The sequence below is a fragment of the Corythoichthys intestinalis genome, chromosome 10 (assembly GCF_030265065.1).
Source record: "Corythoichthys intestinalis isolate RoL2023-P3 chromosome 10, ASM3026506v1, whole genome shotgun sequence".
Lineage (NCBI taxonomy): Eukaryota > Metazoa > Chordata > Actinopteri > Syngnathiformes > Syngnathidae > Corythoichthys > Corythoichthys intestinalis.
Window position 1 is genome coordinate 13042033 of NC_080404.1, and position 22173 is coordinate 13064205.

At 39.3% G+C, this 22173-nt stretch overlaps 2 protein-coding genes across 2 annotated transcripts in view; one reads left to right on the forward strand and one right to left on the reverse strand.

Moving 5' to 3' along the window:
- On the forward strand, positions 1-13489 carry gpr75 (G protein-coupled receptor 75). Its single transcript, XM_057848778.1, has 2 exons — positions 1-271; positions 444-13489. Exon 2 carries the CDS (start codon positions 525-527, stop codon positions 2160-2162), a length of 1638 nt encoding a protein of 545 aa, XP_057704761.1. The 5' UTR covers positions 1-271; positions 444-524; the 3' UTR covers positions 2163-13489.
- erlec1 (endoplasmic reticulum lectin 1) overlaps positions 7500-22173 on the reverse strand; it is a 21644-nt gene continuing 6970 nt past the window's right edge. Inside the window, exons 9-14 of the mRNA XM_057848779.1 lie at positions 18896-19054; positions 18768-18827; positions 11969-12093; positions 10462-10539; positions 10308-10383; positions 7500-9916 (exon numbers count right to left, since the gene is read on the reverse strand). Of these exons, the coding sequence (XP_057704762.1) occupies positions 9845-9916; positions 10308-10383; positions 10462-10539; positions 11969-12093; positions 18768-18827; positions 18896-19054 (570 nt within the window). The 3' untranslated portion in view covers positions 7500-9844. The remainder of the gene's footprint in view (positions 9917-10307; positions 10384-10461; positions 10540-11968; positions 12094-18767; positions 18828-18895; positions 19055-22173) is intronic.

Genomic DNA, 22173 nt, shown 5'->3' on the forward strand with positions numbered 1-22173 from the left:
TGGCTCCCGGGTAATAAGAATGGATACATCGCCAAGAGGAGGAAAAAACCCCCACCAACAAATTGACTACAAACAAATAGACCATAGAGTATTGCTGCTTCGTACGCTCGCCTCTGTCATTGCAACGAAGACGACGAGATGATGCTTTCAACGTCTTTCTAAATGGCGTGTAAATGGAGGTTTTTTTGCTTCGAAGCTACGTTGTTGCATTCAGGTACCACAGGGCTGCTATATTGAATAATGGTGATCTGCGACGGCTTGTCTAACAACGGTAAGATTACCTATTTGAACATTCAGGATGTAAACGATACGCTCGCAAATATGACGTTATGTACTGTATTTATACGTGCTTTTGCATACGCCTCGTTAATTCATTGTTTCATTAATGAGCGTACAATGTGATTTTTAGGGAGGAAACATTACTAATTGCGGTTTCTTTCTAGGAGGCAGCAATGGTGGAGCCTGCGTCTTCGTTTTTAGAGGAACAATGTTTGACTCTTTAACGGTGGGCGGCTAATGATAATATGATGAACAGCACAGAGGCGCTATTAGAGCTTGCGGATGTGCCCAAGCAAGTGAACTTCAATGGCACTCAGGTGTCACACAGCCCTCCTGTTTGGGCAGTTGTCCACACAGCCACCTTGACCTTTTGCTCCCTCCTTCTCGTCTTCATCTTCTGCCTGGGCTCCTACGGAAACCTCGTGGTTTTCCTGTCCTTTTTCGACCCGGCCTTCCGCAAGTTCCGCACCAACTTCGACTTCATGATCCTCAACTTGTCCTTCTGCGATTTGTTCATCTGCTGTGTGACGACCACCATGTTTGCACTGGTGCTCTACCTGGATGCAGGCGGAGTGGGCGGCGTATCCAAAAGCTTCTGCTTCGCCTTCCACCTGACTAGCTCGGGTTTTATCATCATGTCGTTGGAGACGGTGGCCGTCATCGCGCTTCACCGCCTGCGCATGGTCCTGGGCCAGCAGCCCAACCGCACCGCTTCGTTTCCATGCACTCTAGCCCTCACCGCCCTGCTATGGACGTCCAGCTTTACCATGGCGGCCCTCCTCACCATGCGGGCGTACCCACGCAGGGATGGACCCTGTTTGCCTCACTTCGGTCTCGGAGGAGGGCGAGCCAGGTTAGTGCTGTACGCCTACCTTGCTGACTTTGCTTTTTGTGTAGGTGTGGTGTCAGTGTCCTATCTGTTGATTGCACAGACCCTGAGGAAAAACGCTCAAGTGAGGAAGTGTCCCATTATTACTGTGGCGGCCACCTGCACTCCACCCCCGCCACCTATGGCAGTGACAGGATTTGAGGGGGTGCCGTGTAGTGCTCAAGGCCCCTTGTACCGTAATCAAATGTACAACAAATTACAGAATGTTCAGACGCACGCTTACACCAACAGGACCAAGCAAGCGGTAGTCCCGGGGGCAGCCCAGGGAGCCACCTGCTGCCAGCTGGCCTCCACAGTCAACTTGGCCACCGCTAAGGACTCCAAAGCTGTCGTCACATGCGTAGTCATCGTGTTTTCAGTGCTGCTGTGTTGCCTGCCGATGGGGATCTCCTTGGCACAGGACGTTCTTTCACCTGAGAGCACTTTTGCACATTACCAGTTCGAACTGTGTGGCTTCGTCCTCATCTTCCTTAAGTCCGCCATCAACCCCTTCGTGTACTCGCGCAACAGTGCCGGCCTGCGCCGCCGTGTGCTCTCTTGCTTGCACTGGGCCGCACTGGGACTGCTGTGCTGCAAGCACAAGACTCGCTTGCACGCCATGGGCAAGGGCAGCCTGGAAGTTAACCGGAACAAATCCTCACACCACGAGACTAACTCGGCGTACGTTCTCTCGCCCAAGGCGCAGAGGAGGCTAGTGGACCAGGCGTGCGGGCCCAGTCAGTCCAGAGAGTGTGGCCCAAGTCCCAGGGGTGCTCGGAGGCCTCACCCTGCCAGCACATCCACCCCTATTAACACTCGTATTGAGCCATACTACAGTATATACAACAGCAGTCCCTCCGCTGGTCCCAGCTCACCCACCAGCCTCCAGCCTGCCAGCTCGCAGACATTTGCCTTTGCCAAGTCCTACGTGGCCATGCACTACCACACACATCAGGACACCCTGCAGGACTTTGAGAGCACCTCAGTGCAACAGATCCCCATCCCCTCTGTCTAAACCCTGTGTTGTATTCTGCTGTGGGAATGCTCAAGTTTACATTTGCCGGTGAAGAGGACACAGGTCCTGGGTTTGTGTCCTTAGGTTTGCTGGTGTGTTTGATTTGAATTTGTTTGGATACTTCCTCCCATAGTGCTAAAACATGTAAAAAAATGGCAGCTTAATGCAGTCCTAAACTTTTTGTGAAGTCATATTTTCACAGGACATACATTCTCCTTAATACAGGTAGTCCCCGGGTTACGAATGGTTCCTACGCTGGCGACGTAACCCGAATTTCCGCGTAAATCGGAATTAACAATTTAAAAATTCAAAATAACGATCATAAAAGTCCAAAAGTATTGTATTTTGCTTAATGCTGGAGGATACACTGCCCTCTGGTGGCAGCGTTGGGTCTGGCTGGACTGTCGTTCAATAACGCTCCCATGCAGAAGCACTCTGACGTCCCATAAAGGATAGCTGCGCTAAGATTTGGCCCAAATAAGGCTTTATGTTGCTTCAGGTAATATATGGTTGTGAATGGATTTGTAATTAAGTTTAGAGCTACGGTTTGTGAGTTACGTGTGAGCGATTTGCAATGAGAATTCTAAATACGTTAGCATTTGTAGCATTTAAGCTAGCAGACTTTTGTAAAGCAAATTAGGCTAATTTAACGGACTAAATTTACTAGGGGTGTAATGGTACACAAAAATCTCAGTTCGGTACGTACCTCGGTTTTGAGGTCACGGTTCGGTTCATTTTCGGTACAGTAAGACAACAAAATGCAAAATATAAATGTGCTAGTTATTTATTACATATCTTTCAACAATAGGAACATTAGCCTATACAAAGCTAGAATTCTGCTCAAAAAGTAGTGGGTATTTAAAGATAATCCAACAACAATTTGCCTTTCAGACCCCGCGTATTGGTCAGCTTTCTTTCTGAAAGAAAGAAGAAAAAAAAAAGTCCTGTGCTAAAGAGAAAATCAATCCCAATGACAAAGATTTTAACATGTATTTTACGAATGAAATGCCTCAAAGAATCTTTTTAAAAAAAAATTTTTTATGAACGGTTTTCAAAAGCTTTATTGGTGGATTTTCTCACGTTAAATGCGCCACACAGAAATTAATAAATTGTGTAAGCAGGATCTGTGTATTCTTATTATTTAATTGCAGGTGTTTTAGCTCATTTCAATTTATTTTATTTAAATGGGCTATTATTTATTTTATTATGTTTATATTTTACAAATGTGATGTAGTATTCATTTATATTCTATATTTTATGTTCTACAACTTTAGTTCCTATGTGAATATTAGTTCCTACTTGTTTTGTTGTGGTAGGAGGGTTTTGTATTGAACACGGGGCCGTGTTGGTTATTATTATAGCAGAGAAGACAGCAGTTAATCAACAAAGACAAGTCAACTGTGCCCCTATCTACCACTCAAGAGATCTGATGGACTCAAATAGTGGGTTACGATTGCATATTAGTTTGAAAATCGACCGGCTCCACCGTATTTTTACACGAGTGACTTCCGGTCTGCCCAATCCTAGCTACCGGTAGTAGTAATGACGCAGGAGGGTCGCGTCTCGCGTCAAGTAATAAACTCTGCCGTTCTTTTCGCGTGTGTCACGTTGAGCCGCTTCTGGGACGTGTCTAACACGCAGCCGCACTACGAATGGTGTGCATTGGGTGATTGACTTAACCGCCCGCGTTTCACTGCGTTCTCGCGGCAGCCATGTTGTTGCATCGTTGATGTTTCTGGGTTATACTGTCCTACCGTGTTGGTCCTCATTATAGTAGAGAAGACGGAGTAAATATAATCTACACAAAGAAACTGTAACCCAATCGACTCACAGCCTCGAAAAGTAAGGGTTACATTACGTCAGAAACTCGTTCGGTACGCCTCCGTTCCGAACTGAGCACCCCGTACCGAAACGGTTCAATACAAATACATGTACCGTTACACCCTTAAAATTTACATATTGATCAGACTACATGGATGTTTGAACACCGATCGTTTCGGTGTCGAGTGTTTTATTGTTAAAATGTATGTGATTTCGAACAGACGTGTACATATGTGCGTTATAACTTTAAAAATTCTCAAAAATGAAGAAAGTAAAACGTTTCAAAAAGCACAATTTCTTTGTTTGCTGTCTGTCAAGTTCACTTCACCTTTAGTGAGGACAGAAAAAGTCATTTTAATAAAATGAAGTAAAAAATAAGATACCGTGAAGTACAATTAGGTACTGTTTGTGCGATAAAAACAAAACAAAAAACTGGAGACGAAATGGCGAACAAGACTCCTACGTGGTAAAGTTGAAATCCGTCGTAACCCGGGCACTACCTGTAACCTAAATGGAACGAATTATGGTAATTGCTTGTTTACAAATATGAGGCATTCCATCAAAACCAGACACATAGGTTAAAAAAATATTTTACAAAATACAAAGTTTGGCTTTCTACTAGGTGCTTTTAAAGGATTTCTAAAACTGCAAAGATATTTGTAATCCAGGGGTGCTGGAAGTCACTCACAGCAAGGGGTGCTGAGGATCTTAAGAGCCGTTTCGGTTCAAATTTGTCAAGCCTTTTCTCCATACAAGGCATGCACAATAGCGGTACACATGCATGCTGGATAGTTTACGTATGTACTACTAGGCTACTACAAAGACAGCATTCTATTTCACCTGCAGTGTGTGTTGGAGTTTTTGTTTAGGAAATAAAAACGCCCGTTTATCATAATGCAAATCCCTGGAGCTAGACAGCCAATGACACACAAACACATTTGAAAATTAAAAGGTCCAATTAGCATCGGTTTAACACCCAATTTTCACAACACTCAAATTGCACATGAGTAGCCAAAAGCGATTTGCATGGTGGCAGCTCAACAACAGACAGTTATATGACTACAATGCAAGCTATTTGAAGTTCTCCACGGTCTAGGATTAGGTCTGCAGCTAACTTTTCCTCGCTGGGCACCATTGTACTCTATCATAATCATCTTAATTTTCGACCTCGAAATGAATTTTAGAAAATTTCGCTTTAAAAAAAAAAAAAAAAAAACGATAATTTGTTTTTGCGCGCCACGTTAACGCCTCCTCTGTCAACAGTTAACTTTTCCGTTCAAGTTGTGCCTTATCCTACGTGACCTGGTACTAAGCAAGCTGTCACGTGGTGACCATGTTATTAACAAAAAAAATACAACCTTTTCAACATATATATTTAATCCCCAAAGTAAGATACGCTATTGTTTCAATGTGTTTTATTTATTGCTTTATTTTTAACAAAACAAAAATATACCAAAACACTTTCCCCCCTACCCCAACACAGCACCCCACTTCCCGCGCCACTGTTAGGATCTGATTAGATGTTGTAAGAAATCGCAGTGTTTCTTATTCCAATTTGAGATTTAAAATAATAAAATATGATAAAAGAGCCAAAGGAGTCATGAGGCATGTTTGGCTTTTAAATAGGGCTGCAACTAACGATTATTCTTTATAATCGATTCAGTAACTGATTAATGTCACTTTTTAAATTTTCTTCACAATTTAACTTGAAGTTCTTTTAGGCATGTTGTAAGTAACAATGACGACGGAATGGATGACTATTTCCTTCAAAAATAATACATTATTTTATGACAGCTTCCTGACTTAACTATACTGTAGTCTACAACTGTACTGCTATAAGTAAATAAAACTTCTTATAGTTTTTAATAAAGGTTCTGAGTATAAAACGTAAAAAGAATTTCTCAGTACACAAATCAAACAAAATTCCCGTTTGTTCAGATAAAAAAAAGTGCTGCTGACTGCCATTTTTTATTGTGTGCAAAGCGCTCATATAAATTTTGGAAATGACTCATTTATTTTCTATGAACAAACTAAACCAAAAAATCGAATAGGAGGAGGCAGACTATAATGGATGAGTTTTCTTTATCAAACAGCTGTTCATAAATACAATCCAAATCCAATTGCAAAGCACACTCTCTTGTATGATTGTATGATGAATTTACTACGGAGCCCCCCGGGTGCCAGGGTAGAAAAAATAAAAAAATCATAGCTAATCTGTACCCACAGATTACTAATCTGTACCCACAGTTTAGCAATCTGTACCCACATATTACTAAACTGTACCCACAGTTTAGCAATCTACCCACAGATTACTAAACTGTACCCAGTTTACTAAACTGTACCCACAGTTTACTAATCTGTACCCACATTTTACTAAACTGTGCCCACTGTTTACTAATCTGTACCCACAGTCACAGACACAATCTGTCTCTGCTAATCTGTACAGATTAGCTATGATTTTTAATTTTTTTCTATCCTGGCACCCGGGGGGCTCCGTACTTTACACAGTGAGTTTGTGTTGAATGTAGACTCTGTTATATGAATGGGTTTGTGTGTGGCTTCTTTATAAATAGAAATGTGACAACTTTCCGATCAATAATTTAAGACACTAATTAGCATGATCACTAACTAGCTTAGCGCTCCGTGCTAAGTAGTAACGTCTCATCAAGAAAGAATACAAAGAATAGTATTGGCTTCATTTACTCACATCTGACAGAAGCACACTGGATTTAACAACAAAAAAGACAATCTAACTCTCGACACTTAGTAATATTATTCAGTAACCCAACAGCAGCAGCGAACTCTCTCTCTCTTGCACTAATCACTGGCGCACGCCTCACTTTACACACAAACAAGGACCGAAACGGGACTGCTCATAGCTGCCGGGAAAAATCGATTATCAAATTAGTTGGCAACTAATTTATGAATCGATTAGCTGTTGAAGCCTCAAATGTCTTTTGCAACTGTACTGTCATCATATGAAGACCCCCGACTCTCATTTTGAACATTTATAGAAAATAAGCGCTGCCTTTCTGCCTTGCATTTAGCAGCTGATTTCTCTGATATGGTGTAAGTTTCTCAAAAATGGTCAAGTGATGTGAAACTGCCTCATGGTATTACGTTGCAGCAAGATTGAAAATTGAAGGTTTTTGTTTTTTTACTACTAGTAAAAATAGATTACCTACATTTGAGTAATTATGTTTTGTTGAATGGCTAGCTGACTGTAATGATTTGTGGCCCATCTGATCCAAACATTTTGACATTGTGAAAAAGACAAGAATTGAAATAGATAAGGTACTGTATATCACTGTCAGTGGTCTCCCTGCTGTGTTGCATATTCATGTGCTGTTACAAAATCGAATTTGAAGCCGTTGTGACCCTTCGAAGGATTTTTCCTCATCATATTTATTCGTTTACCCATTCCGAAATTTCTTAGTAAAGTCTTGGGCAAGTGCTGCGCATCTTTGAAAATTAAACTTTTGTTAAGTTCTCCTTTTTGTAGTTCTTTATTTAGGACACTATTAAAGTACATTTAAATACACGTTATTTGTGTTGAACATAAAGACATGTATGTTAAATGTTTTTTATTTTTTAATTTTTATTACATGCCAGCCCATGAGTACTAACCTTAAACGTCACCAATACATCACGCCTCAAACCAGAACGTTTCATCAAGCAACAGCACCACCTAGTGGATATATACGATATTCTTCACAGGTCAGATTTATAAGATTTATTATTTGGTTAGCTGCTTTATTTTGATTGGGAAGACAAAACTCTTGAATGGACACAAGAGGAACATTTTCAGATCTTTAATGCATTTTTAAAAACAAATGTAAAATATTTTTGATGGTACTCGTATGATTAATTTTCATTTGAGGATTACTAAAAGTACAAGAGAGGGTCCAATTAATACAAACGAATTCTTATAGGTCTTTATGGCAAATATTATCTCATTGTATTATGCTGGTGCACCTCTTGTGGTCAGTGAATACACAGTAAAAAAAAAAAAAATTAAAAAAAAAATTTTTCAAAGACATGAATTTTGAGGTAAAATACTGGCAGTTGTGGTTGCCAGAATTTCCCTGCCCCCCAAAAAATGTGGAACACCATTAAATATACGTCAAAAATGAATTTTGCTCAGGAGTCAGCATGCTTGAATTCCACAGTAATTGTCTGGATTAAACCGAGGGCGTACGTAGGTTTGGTCTCAAGTTCTCAACATTGGTAGGGACCATATAACGGCATAACCTGTATTTACACTTTTTGCTGGGACATTAATAAGACCAAAAAGATTGGGTGAATGGTATTCAGGGCTACATTTCTCACAAGTGAAGCCAATTAATTGATACGGTAAATGATGAATGCAAAATAAATCTGTATTCTGTTTAATTAACGTTAACAGTAAAAAACACACAGGACGACACCTCTGTAAGCAGCTTTCTACTCAAGTTTTGCAGGTTAGCAAGGTCAATGTTATGCTAACCCTGATGCAGGTCAGATTTCAGTAGCAAAATTAGTGGTGTGTTCCCCACATCCACTACATTGATGTCTACTTACAATGGCTGCTGCGACTGGCCGAAAAAAACATCAGTCAATCAAACGTGCGTTTGAGGAAATGAAAATGGACTTCATCCAGTGAAAAGGGTAAGTCTAAACACAATGAAAATAATTCACTTAATAACGGTAGGGTCAACTATCCTTACAACATATGGGAAGACAATCTATATTACCTATATAACGGGAAGTCATTATTGAATGCAAATAAGATTGCTTAAAAGTTGGTGGTGACAATTTGCGCATACTGAAAAATCGGTAGTGTCTACGCCCTAGGTTCAAACCCTGGGAGGGACCGCAGTGAAGTTACCGCAATTTGATGTGTTATCTGTTTTTGTCCCAGTAATATAACATTGTTCAAGATCTTAGTGTGTTGTGTATCTTTAGAAATACTCCTTGAACACAATACAGAACATTGCAAAATGTTACAAAGAAATTTTAATAAACTTAAAAATTTGCCATTTCATAACGTCCACTGATGCATAAGTTACACTCGCCCTTAAAAAGTGCCTGTGACACATTCAAGCACATTTATTTCATATTACACGCAGTATTTTATGCTCCTGAATGAAATGGACTGCTTGGATGTGTGTGGAAGCAATCGATATATTAATTCAATTTTTTGAATCCCACGCTACGAAAATGACAGGCTTCCCGCCATGGTCTCGGATTGAGGAATAACGCGAATGTGACATCAGCGGACTAATCATCTCACAATACAGCCTAGAGCGCTATAATGGCAGGTGGGGCTAAACGGCAGATTAAAAGACTCGTTTCTCGTCATCTGCGCTTTGCCAAATTATTGCATATAGTCGAATTGTCTCAAAATATGATTTTATTTCACATAATAATGCTATTTAAGATTTTTTTATTGTGTCACAGGCACTTTGATAACATAAAACACAGCTCCCTATTGCAAAGGTTTTTAAGACTTCAAGTGCAAAGTATCTGCTAATCATTTGTGATTTCATGCGCGCGCACACATAAACACACCCACACACAGTGATTTTCTATATTATAAAACCTTTTAGCTGACATATGAAAAATGGACAGTAGGTCCATATAATCATCTCAAGTGAAGCTACAACCCAGCTGAGTGAAGCAGGGTTGTGGTTTGATCTATTGTTTAGACAAGCACGCCTGGATCGTCCCATCAGATCCTCAGCAACGTCAAGTCCTTCCTCTAGATAACCCACCACAGTTTGAACCTTCGTTGGTCTTAAGGGATGCGTCATGACCATCTCTCTTGTTCTACATTTGACTGTACCATTGGGCTTATCCTCATCACATGATCTTTGGGCCGTTTAGCTGGACATGGACAAAAGTCCGTGTTCATCTGCTGTGTCGAGAATCCTGCATATGACTAAAGACTCGACCTAAAACAACAACAAAACATTTTTAATGTGGTTCTAGACACAAATCACACATTACCCAAAGTCACGCAACAGCATGATTGCACAGGTAAACTCTTTTTATTCCTGGTTCCATAAATCACAGCTTGGCAGCCTCACACTATCAAACCGCCTCCTCAAAATTTGACTGTTGGTATATTGCTTCTTTTTCTTAAATTACACTTCATTTACACCAGGTATATTATGTAAAATCTGTATGTGTATACACACGCAAATGAAATAAATGTTTTTGATAAAATTTTTGTACGTTTTGAGATTCCCTCCTAGAATGACAGTTTCTAGGGAATATTAAAAAAAATGCAATATGCAGAGTCACCGAAACACAAATGATAAATTGTTTGATGAGTACACTTACCCCAAGGACATATTGGCAAGTTTGAGGTTCTGTCATATAGACCGTGACCGCATGGGGAGAGTCTGACTCTTTACATCTAATGGAGGAATGAAATGACAGGAACAGTGTTCTTATCCAACCATCTACTCGAAATTTCTACACTGTGTTTACGTACTTTAATTTGACAATGACTTGGCGGGGCTTTCCTGTCAGATCACACATATCACCGTGGCCGTAGAAATGGGAAACCAGTCTGCAAAGATATTTAAAATAAAAAATAGAAGTCAAGATGGCTAATACAGTGTTCTTGCAGCCTTTTAAAAGTCAAATTTAGAGCTTTTAAACGCATTTGTAAGACCTTAAATAGATAATTTAAGACCAAAACATGTCGCAACTACTTCTAAATAATGGCAGAAAAAAACGTTTTATTTCACTGTAAACACAGAGCTGCTGCCACAACCCGCTGGTGTTTTTCTCCTATCATGTGTGACTTGACGGCTTTGACCCCCATTGTCCCGAACAAATGTCTTTTTGCAGACTTTGCATGAGGGATGGGAACCTCTGGGCACCTCGCGATATGATACAATTTGCCAATCAAGGCTCACGATAACGATGATCTCACGATATGGCTATGCAACAATTATCGGTACACGGGTCAGGAAATCATTCTTGGATATTTTAGAAATCAACTGATAAACAAAAAAGCAAGGCCTTTTCCCCCCTTCTGCTGTGAATTGAAATGAGTTTATCACTCGCAGACGATGGCCGTCAATGGCAGCCAATGCCAGGCAACGAGTTAATTTTGGGGCATTTCACATGATTTCCTGTTGATTTTCGGTCACTTCCTATTGATTTTGGGGCACTTACAGGTTCATTTTGGGTTACAGAAAAGGAAGTGACTCAATAATGTCCCCAAATGAATAGGAAGTGACCTACAAATACCCTAAAATGAACAGGAAGTGACCTCTAAATGCCCACAAAAGACTGGCTGTGAATGCTCTGGTTTCAGTGCCATTGACGTGCTAGACGTCCAATCTACTCAAAATTAATTGGATGTTTAGCGCCGTCAATGGCAGCCGGTGAGCTAACGTATTTTAATGGAAGATTTTGGTAGAAACCTGCTGGTTCCTAATTTTTTTAAACAGTGAAACCTTTTGAAAATGATATACCGATTCTTGGCAACCTTTTAGCCTACAACGTACCATGATATATCAACTTTTTGATATATTGTCACAACCGTACTTTTCACCAGGCACTGTTGTTATTTTCACAAGGGGCCAACCACCTCTTAAATAAACCATCTTCCATCTGTTTTTTATTAAATATACAGTTCTCCATCTCTGCATATTCCCGTTCACTTCTACAACCACGAATAACCAGAGAAACACAAGTCGCTGACGTATGCTTATAACGTATAACGTATATTATTGCCAACCCCTTGTATTTAGTGCACGCCACGGCCATTAATAAAACAAACACACACCATTTCAAGTTTATGGCAGAGAACAGTGATTTCCCCTGGCATTAAACACATCAACTGGAAATTTAATAACTACTGCAATTTTCCAGTAAGACAATTGAATTTTTAATTTTATTTTTAAATTTAAGACTTTTTAAAGACCTGCAAGATCCCTGGAGTAGTACTTTGTTATAAATTGATAATCACAACAAAAACAGCATACTTGACTTTCTGCACGCCGCTTTCCTTTAACTGGTAAGATCGAGCCACGTTCTTCTGGGACCACTCAATGTGTTCCTCTGCATTCCAGTTTCCAACCACCACAATGTTCTTGGCTTGCTCTTTATCCTGAAATACCAAAGCAACATTAAAGTGCGTACAACAGGATAAAAAAAGGTTTTAAATAGCATTATTAGGTGAATGAGAATCCTATTTTGATGATTTGAGTATATACAACAACTTGGCAAAGCGCAGATTATGAGGAATGAGTCTTTTAATCCGCCGTTTAGCCACGCCTACCATTATAGGGCTCAAGCATCCCCAACAGGAGGATGACGTCGGCAGGGTCATGGTTTCATCTGATTGAGAAATCAGCCCATTGAGGGGGAATTACTCAGAACGAGGAAAATGCGATGAAGAGAGCCGCAAAATGTCATTGTATCAGTCTCTCTACACCAATATTTTTACAGGATATTCTTTTTATCGAAGTATTTTTCCCCAAATGCTAAATAAATGGTATGGTCGTGACAAATAACAGTCTTGTGTTAAATGGAATATGAAATAATAAAAATGCATTTATTCAGTACAACATGGCAAAATTACTCCATAATGCTCAGAACTGTCGACTTCACCTTTACTGTCGCACCTCCCGAACGATATTTTATGCCACCGGAGTTAGTCAGGCTTTAGTCATTTCCCTGCCCCGGCTTCGGAGAATGTAAACAAACCAAGAGGGTGACAGCTAGCTGACATGGTAACCCGAACAGAGTGACGTTTCGAAGTCTTATTTTCACTTTCCGAGCGAAAAATCACACAAAACTAGCTTGGATTATATCACACGGCGGCGGGGTTGTCAATTGTCTTCGCTGATTGACAACCCGCCCGGCGGTGAGCAAGTTAGAGCTCATTCCCCTGCTACGGACAGAAGCAGCTGGAGAGTACCGCCAGACAAACCCGGCGATGTCGGAAGAGCGCTTAGCTGCCAAATGGTCAACACGAATATGGCATAAAATAATACTTAACTACACAGCGAAAACGTAAACAGAGAGCGGTGTGCAGTTGTGCAGCTAACATGGCAGGATGTGTGTGAGGAGAACTTTCCTACATGTACGTCCATGATCATACTTAAGTAAATAGTCCTTTATTTAAAGAATGCTTGTAGTGGCCAATATCCGCGGTGAACAGGAACCTTTTGAAACCCAAAAAGGCTCACACGCCTCTCCCTTGTGCACAATTTTCTGCAGCCGTTTTGCTGCCGTGATGCAAAAAATAAACGAAATAATCCGCAAAATCAGCTGAATCCGCAGGCCATCTGCATGCTATAAAGCAATTCTGTATTGTGAGATGCTGACCCGGGTGACGCCTAGGCATGTGCCGGTATGAGATTTTCACGGTACGATAACCGTGAGCAAAAATACCGCGGTTTCACGGTATCACGGTATTGCAATTATAGCTCCAAAATTTTGAGATGTATGGGTTTAAAAAAAAAAAAAAAAAAAATCCATTGAACAGGATTTTTTCAAAACATATTTGCAAATTGGAACATGAATATAATGTGAAAATAAATAAATTAACAAAAAATAACAAATATTATATAAAATTAAAATAAATAGAACCTAGACTATACCCACAGCCACAGCTCAAGTTGCTCAATATTAGAGTAAGAACAAAATAATTGCTATAAAAAGTAAAAACACTTCTAAATAAAATTAAAAATATATACTGTATGACTTTTTTTTTGAGGGGGGAAGCTCAAGTGAAGTTTCGCCATTTTCAGCCACTGTGTCAACTCTAGTCTACATGATGCCATGCCTTTGTGTTAAAAAGAACAAAGAATTCATAAGTTAATAAGTTAGTTAAAAATGTATAAGTTAGTTTTATAAATTAGTTAAAATGTAAATATTGTTGAGGAAAGGTTTCATCAAAAAAATAAAATAAAAAATAAAATAAAAAAAGTGAAGAGTGAGACCTCCTCTCTCAATTAGCGATCTTTGACGCGATTCTCCCCCCCCCCCCCTGCATTCAAGCTTTTCTCTCACTCAGCGGCTGTGAGACATAAAAGAAGCTGCTCTCCGAGTTTAGCCTAGGCTAACATTCGTCTTTGTAAGTTTTAGTTAGTTTGTATATTGAATTTGAAACGAAAATGTGTGTTTTGTTTTTGGCGAACTTTTTAATGGAGCTACTGCTATCCTGTTGAACCTAATCACATGTGGAAAAATACAATTGTACAGCGTTTTAAATGTATTTATTTGTATATTTCACCACGATTTGAGAGCTCAATAAATTGAAGAAAAGTACGCCATGTGTTTGGAGGATTTGTTTTGGGGTTTGCTGGCTGTTTAGTGACACTCACGGCAACAAACGGGAAGGGGTGAGCGGTGCCGCACCAAGCCACTTCGGCTGCATTTTGGCACATGAAAAATAGCGAATACCGTACTAAGGTATGACGGAAAATTTTAGTGGTTTTGAAACCGCGACGTTTTCACACCACGGTAAACCGTGAAACCGGTAACCGGCACATGTCTAGTGACGCCACATTCGCATTTGTCCTAAACCAGAGACTGAAGCCGGAAATCGCTCATTTTGATGGCGCGGGATTTAAAAATTCAATATATAATTAGATCGCTTCCACACACATCCAAGCGGTCCATTTCATTCAGGAACATAAACACCGAGTGAAATATGAAATAAACATGCTTTTTGGTTTCATACCCACTTTAACTCAATATAACTATTGAATGAATCCGCTTAGTAGAAGATTTACATTTACTGTACCATGCATGGTTCTATAACGTGGGACCAATGAACCTATCGCAAAACCACGCCCCCAAAAATCACAAAAGCACAAGCAGTAAAATTGCATAGGAATACTGTGTGGTCGTGACCTAAAACATCTTTTTTTCTAACTTTATAATAGCAAAAACAAGATGGTTTAATGTTGTACGTGGGGTACCTGTAATTCCGACACTAGGTACCTTGAAAGACTGGAGGGAGGAATTTTTTGTTTGTGCCTTTTTCAAAGCTTAAAATAAGGCTCGCCAAATGCAAGCTATTGATAAGGCTCTTTCGTGAACCACATAAACAACTGAATGTCAAGACAGTCACCCAAGGACACTTATGCTTGCTCAAAGGTAAGTTAATGATCGATTTGTTAAAAAAATATGTGATAGCATGTAGTAGAAACGTAGACTTAACAACTATTAACGTTAGTTTGCTAACATTTGACTGCCTACTTGTTTACTAGCCTGTCACTACACAAACAGAATAAAATGTAACTAATCTAAGCTGTCAAGACCCCAGCATTGAAAGTCCAAAGCAAACACCACAAACTTTCTAAAAAAAAAAAAAAAAAAAAAAGGAAGATGTAATTATGCACGAAGGAAACTTCTCCTCACACACACACCTAGCATGTGGCTGCGGTCAACTCGAGTGCACGCCGCGCTCTCTACATTCAACATTTATTTACGTTGTATTCATGTTGCATATGTATGTTTATGATGTACAGTGCTGGCCAAAAGTATTGGCACCCCTGCAATTCTGTCAGATAATGCTCAATTTCTCCCAGAAAATGACTGCAATTAAATATGGTTTGGTAGTAATATCTTCATTCATTTTGCTTGCAATGAAAAAACACAAAAGAGAATGGAAAAAAAAAAATCATTATCATTTTACACAAAACTCCAAAAATGGGCCGGACAAAAGTATTGGCACCCTTTGAAAAATCATGTGATGCTTCTCTAATTTGCGTTATTAACAGCACCTGTTACTTACCTGTGGCACATAACAGGTGGTGGCAATAACTAAACCACGGTTGCAGCCAGTTAAAATGGATTAAAGTTGACTCAACCCCTGTCCTGTGTACTTGTGTGTACCACATTGGGCATGGAGAAAAGAAAGAAGACCAAAGAATTTTCTGAGGACTTGAGAAGCAAAATTGTGAAGAAGCATGGGCAATCTCAAGGCTACAAGTCCATCTCCAAAGACCTGAATGTTTCTGTGTCTACCGTGCACAGTGTCATCAATAGGTGTAAAGCCCATGGAACTGTGGCCAACCTCTCTAGATGTGGACGGAAAAGAAAAATTGACGAGAGATTTCAACGAAAGAATGTGCGGATGGTGGATAACGAACCTCGACTAATATCCAAACAAGTTCAAGCTGTCTTGCAGTCAGAGGGTACAACAGTGTCAACCCGTACTATCCGTCGGCGTCGGAATGAAAAGTGACTCTATGGTAGGATACCCAGGAAGAACCCACTTCTGAACCAGAGACACAAAAAAAGCCAGACTGGAGTTTGCCAAAACTTACCTGAGAAAGCCACAAACATTTTGGAAGAATGTTCTCTGGTCAGATGAGACAAAATTAGAGCTTTTTGGGAAAAGGCATCAACATAGAGTTTAAAGGGGAAAAAATGAGGCCTTTAAAGAAAAGAACACGGTCCCCACAGTCAAACATGGCTGAGGTTGCCTGAACTTTTGGGGTTACTTTGCCAACTCTGGCACTGGACAGCTTGACCGTGTGCATGGCATTATGAACTCTGAAGACTACCAACAAATTTTGCAGCATAATATAGGTCCCATTGTGAGAAAGCTGGGTCTTCCTCAGTGGTCATGGTTCTTCCAGCAGGACAATGACACAAAACACGTTTCAAAAAGCACTAGAAATGGTTCGAGAGAAAGCACTGGAGACTTCTAAAGTGGCCAGCAATGAGTCCAGACCTGAATCCCATAGAACACCTGTATAGAGAGCTGAAAACGGCAGTTTGGAGAAGGCACCCTTCAAATCACAGAGACCTGGAGCAGTTGGCCAAAGAAGAATGGTCTAAAATTCCAGCAGAGCATTGTAAGAAACTCATTGATGGATACCGGAAGCAGTTGTTCGCAGTTATTTTGTCTAATGGTTGTGCAAGTATTCGGCTGAGGGTGCAAATACTTCAGTCCGGCCCATTTTTGAGTTTTGTGTTAAATAATTTTTTTTCATTCTGTGTTTTTTTTAATTGCAAGCAAAATAAATGAAGCTATAATTGAGCAATATCTGACAGCAAAGCAAGGGTGCCAATACTTTTCACCAGCTCTGTAAGTTGTTTATTTAGCACCTCTGGATAATATTGAGAATCAGACTAAATGTAAAAGACTGCTTATGCATAGCCACGAAAGCCGCAGTAGAAAAATCTGACAGAACACATGACATAACGTTACTAAGTAGCTAACGTTATAGCTATATAGATATTCGGCCTGTGGGGTTTCTCGTTTTTAAGTTGCGAGTGGTAGCATTTCTACTCGATTATAACAATGGTCCCCTCTCTGTAAGGTTTAATACCATGGACACACCACTCCACTGCATACTGCAACCCCTTCTTGTCTGCTTCTACACGAAATTCTAGAGCTGCAACTAACGATTATTTTCATAATCGATTAATCCGAGAAGTCACATTTTTTAATTACCTTCAAAATTTACCTTGAAGTTGTTTTAGGCATGTTGTAAGTAACAATGAAGATAAAATGGATGACTCTTTCCTTCAAATATAATATTTTATTACAGCTTCCTGACTTAATCGATACAGTTGTAGACTACAGTTATCAAATTCATTGGCAACTAATTTATTAATCGATTTTAATCGATTAGTTGTTGCAGCCTAATTTAGAAGCTAGTTTAGACAGTAAGATATATGAAAATTTGCAAAAATGTGAATTGTTGTTTTCCAAAGTAAAAGCATTTTTGTTCATGTCCCACTTTGACTTAACAAAAATATAATGAAGAAATCTGATAATATTTACAACTGAGAAGTTATATGTATGTTATAATTTTAAAAAATTAGACAAGCTAAAGATGAATAAAGTCCTAAGTGATTAATTGGTTATCAAAGTAGTTGTTGATTCATTGTTGCACCTCTACGAAATTAATTTTAAAAATAAAAATCAGGTCCATCGCCAGCTGTGGTGGTGCAAATTCTGAAATTTTAACTCCCACCATCAAACATATTGTAAATCGTTCGTTCACTCAGTCACTGTCACTGAGAGAATTTGACAGAGCCTTGGGTTGTCCGAGTTTTACAAGGTGGCGGGGCTTTACAATTGGTCCACTGCTTCCTGAACATGCCACCTGACATCATGTCTATGGGGTCGATATCCAAAGTATGATTTTTCTCCTTTAATAACATATCGTCTTCCTATAGTTTCATTATTCTTTTACTCACTATATTATTTATCCATGTTCTATACTAGTATATTGTCTATGTCCTCAAAGGTTGTAGGTGAGCTTAATTCATACATTTTAGTTTTCAATTAACCCATTATGTATGCTGTTGAATGTGCGTCCAATGTCCATCCACAAAAGAAGGGTGAAGATACAATTTTAACCTCAGAACTCTGAGGCAGATGTGCAAAGCTTAACTGCTACTCTATATTGCTGCCAAAACAAAACACTAAATGGGAGAAGATCAGTTTCTTCATAGTTATTGGTTACAGCGTAGTCTCCGGGTTATGACGTACTCGACTTATGTGATTTCGACGGAGTTTTGTTCACTATTTTGTCTCCAGTCCTTTTTATTTTTGTTGCGTAACGGTGTAGAGCATGTATATTTCAGCTCTGTATTTTTCTCAGTGTAAAAGCTGTCACATTTCCCTGAAGATATTATTTCGCCAATAAGGGGAGCTAAAGTTAATTGAAAATTTACATGATGATCAACTTTTTTTTTTGCATGCATGCATGCTGGGCACTACCTGTATACTGTATGCAGATCTGCTCAATTATCTGTATAAAGGGTGCTTTCCCCCATAGACAATCTTATAAAAGAACATCTCACCTCATGGTACTGATGGACGTGTTTTCCATAACAGAATTCATATTTCCACCATCCAACACCCTGAAAAACACACCATCGAATGAAAAACATCTCAGTACGACAAGCTAGCTCGGCTGACGATGTCTCACCCCGTGTAAACAGTAGGAGCCGCTGAGGAACTCCTTGATTAGCTGCTCGTCTGTCAGGCGCGAAATATGAGTGGTGCCCACAGCCACCTGCGCCTGCCCACCAACAGCCATGGGTTTGTGAGTAGAAGTGAAGGCCTCCTCTCCTGTTGATGGAGTCTCCTGTAACCACACAAAGCAGTCAATGAAAGTCTTTTCATTCACTGGTTGGTCTTTATTTTACATCAATACATTTTCCCTAACTTAGGGAGGGCCAGAGTGTAAAAATTACACAAATGTGTCATTAAAAAATGCTTCTATTTCAATATTTATTTTTGTTCTATTCAAATTTATAACACTTTTTATTTAGATACTTCATTTTTTATTTATGCTAATTTATGTTTATTTAAAATGTTATTTATTTTTACTTAATTATTTCAACATTTATTTTTATTTCTTTCTTTCGACATTTATCAATTTCACTTTTATTTATTTCATTCTTGCACTCTTGCTCCCCTTGTAACTCCATTTAATTAAAAAAAATGTCATAAAAAGTTTTAGTTTACATTTAATAATTTATTTCAATTCTTATTTATATATTTCACTTTTTATTTATTTTAATTTATATTATTTATTTAATTTCAACATTTATTTCCATTTTTATTCATTTCACCATTTAATTATTTATTCCATTATGTTTATTTTACATTTTATTTATTTCATTCTTGCACTCTTGTTCCCCTTGTAACTGCATTTACCGGTAAAAAAATAAATTGAAATAAATAGTAAAATATATAAATATAAATAAATAAATAAAAATGTCCAATAAATAAATACCATTTAATGACACATTTAATAATTTATTTGTGTACTTATTTATTTAATTTTTGCACTCCTGGTCCTCCATACTAACGATCTTTATTACATGCTATTGAAAAATAGGCATAACAATATACTCAGGCATGCAAATGGGTCAGGGGTTAAAAAGGTGAAAAGGTGGAGGAAGTATGTTCCGGCATTCTGCCAAAATGTTCTACATTGGCGAAACGCCCCACATGAGGCAAATTTGACACCCGAAGTACTACGTGCACTCTCATCTTGTTTTGTTTAGATGCATTCGGTAGAACGTACTAAAAAAATACTTTAAGAAAATACTTAAATGTAGTTATATCAAATAAGGACGGTTGAAATATTCTACGTGACCAATGTTGTTAACTACTTTAAAGCTACCACAAAAAACACAGAATGGTTAAAAGTATGAGAGAGTAATCTGTGCAAAATGTATTTTAAGGGAATGAAAAGGTAAATAAAAAAACCTCAATAAAAACAAAAATAGTGAGTACTCGACACTTTTAACTGATGTGCGCATGCGTGCGAATGTCTGCGCAAGCGGGCTGAGCATTGTGTAGGACGTTTTTCCCAACACCGGTATACTGTACAACCCAACAAAATATAGAGCTCAGTCGACCCACACCGTGTTTCAGTAATCTGCTGGAGGCACCATAGACACACATACACCTTGTGCTGGCCATGTTTTATTTAGAAACAGTCTTTCACAGAAGCTAAACAAGTTAGGTGTTCAACACTGTACACGAATGTCGCGCTGAAAAAAAGGCGTCACATATTCCTGAATACCAATAACAGCGATATTCGAAAGACACATTTTTTTCTTCTTTTATTATATTACCGTTAAATACACAAGCTTGACGCCAACTCAATGGGAGCTATTTTTTCATCAGAGATTTGGCTAGCTCTGGCAGTCTTCAACGCAAGCTGAAACGACCGACTAACTTTGTTATACCACAAAATATGACAACGATTGAAAAAACAATGGGAGTGAGACCTCTCCTCCTCCAGCGAACATGGATTTGTTCTTAGGGCAAGATCAGCTGTCGCAATTAGTGATCTTTGACGCTATCCATTTTTTTCCCCCTTCATTCAAACTTGTTTCTCACTCAGCGGCTGTGATTATAACCACAAAGAAGTTGCTCTCCCAGCTAAGCCTTGGCTAACATTCGTCTTTGTAAGTTTTTAGTCAGTTTGTATATTGAATTTCAAAGGAAAATGTGTGTTTTGTTTTTGGCGAACTTTTTCATGGTGCTAACCTGTTGAAGCCACTCACACGTGGAAAAATACTATTGTACAACGTTTTAAATGTATTCATTATGTATATTTCAGTTACCACGATTTGAGAGCTCAATAAATTGAAAAAAAAAAGAATTATGTTGTGTTTGGAGTGTTTGTTTTTGGATTCGCTGGAATAGCGTCAATGACACATACAGCAACAAACAGGGTAAATGGGTGAGCGCTGCCGTGCCAAGCCACTTCTGGTTGCATTTTTGTCACATGAAAAATAGTGAATACCGTACGATGGTATGACGGAAAATTTTAGTGGATTTGAAATCACGATGTTTTCTTAACATGGTAAACCATGAAACCAGTAACCGGCACATGCCTACAGCCGTCCCCCCGCCCAAAATTTTCTCCTCGGATCTACACAATTGACGTAAGTCACCCTTTTTGACTTCAAAACGGCGAATTTCGCCAAAAGGTGAGAGATTTTCATGCCTGTATACTGCACTTGGCCCACTTACAGTTTGTCCAATTTCCCCCCCCCGTTGTTTTCTCAAGTATTGCTTTCAGGTACCGTAATTTCCGGACTACTGAGCGCCCCTGATTACAAGCCTCACCCAGTATATTATTAAAGGAAGAACTATATTGTACATACATAAGCCTCTCCAGTTTAAAAGCCGCGTGTGCCCACATAGTAACATGAGATATTTATGAAGAAATACACAGAGCTTTCTGAGTTTTAATAACATATTTTGACGAATCGGTTTATAAATATAGCGCGTGACTTACGGGAGTAAGGGAGGTGCGGAAGAGTGAGAGACGTGCCTTCCTGTTGTTGTGCGGGAGTGTGCGCATTGGCTGCTGTAGACAGCAGTCGTGCGTTGTTCCACGAGATTCCAAAATAAAGAATTACAACCTAACTAAGCGGGTGACTCTTTGTCAACGTTACCTTAACTTTTCTTTCCAAAGAGCGCCAGCAAAACGGCACTTAGCTCACTCCTGTTCTCCTCCCCCTCCTCCTGCGTGTGTCGTCCTCTTCGTCACGCAGCAGACCGGCTTTTCGAAACCCGTTGGTGATGGTGGATTTTTTTTTTATCCTGCTCATCACTGTCAGACGTGTGCAAAAGTTGCTCTCTGCGTGCGGCCAGTTTTGGTAAACGATCTCTCATCCAAGCCTTCAATTCAATTTGGCACGTCATATCTATTTCTTCTAGCATTTTCCATGATGC

Excerpts from the sequence above, each read along its gene's own strand:
- gpr75 (XM_057848778.1), top strand. The coding sequence starts at position 525 with ATGATGAACAGCACAGAGGCGCTATTAGAGCTTGCGGATGTGCCCAAG.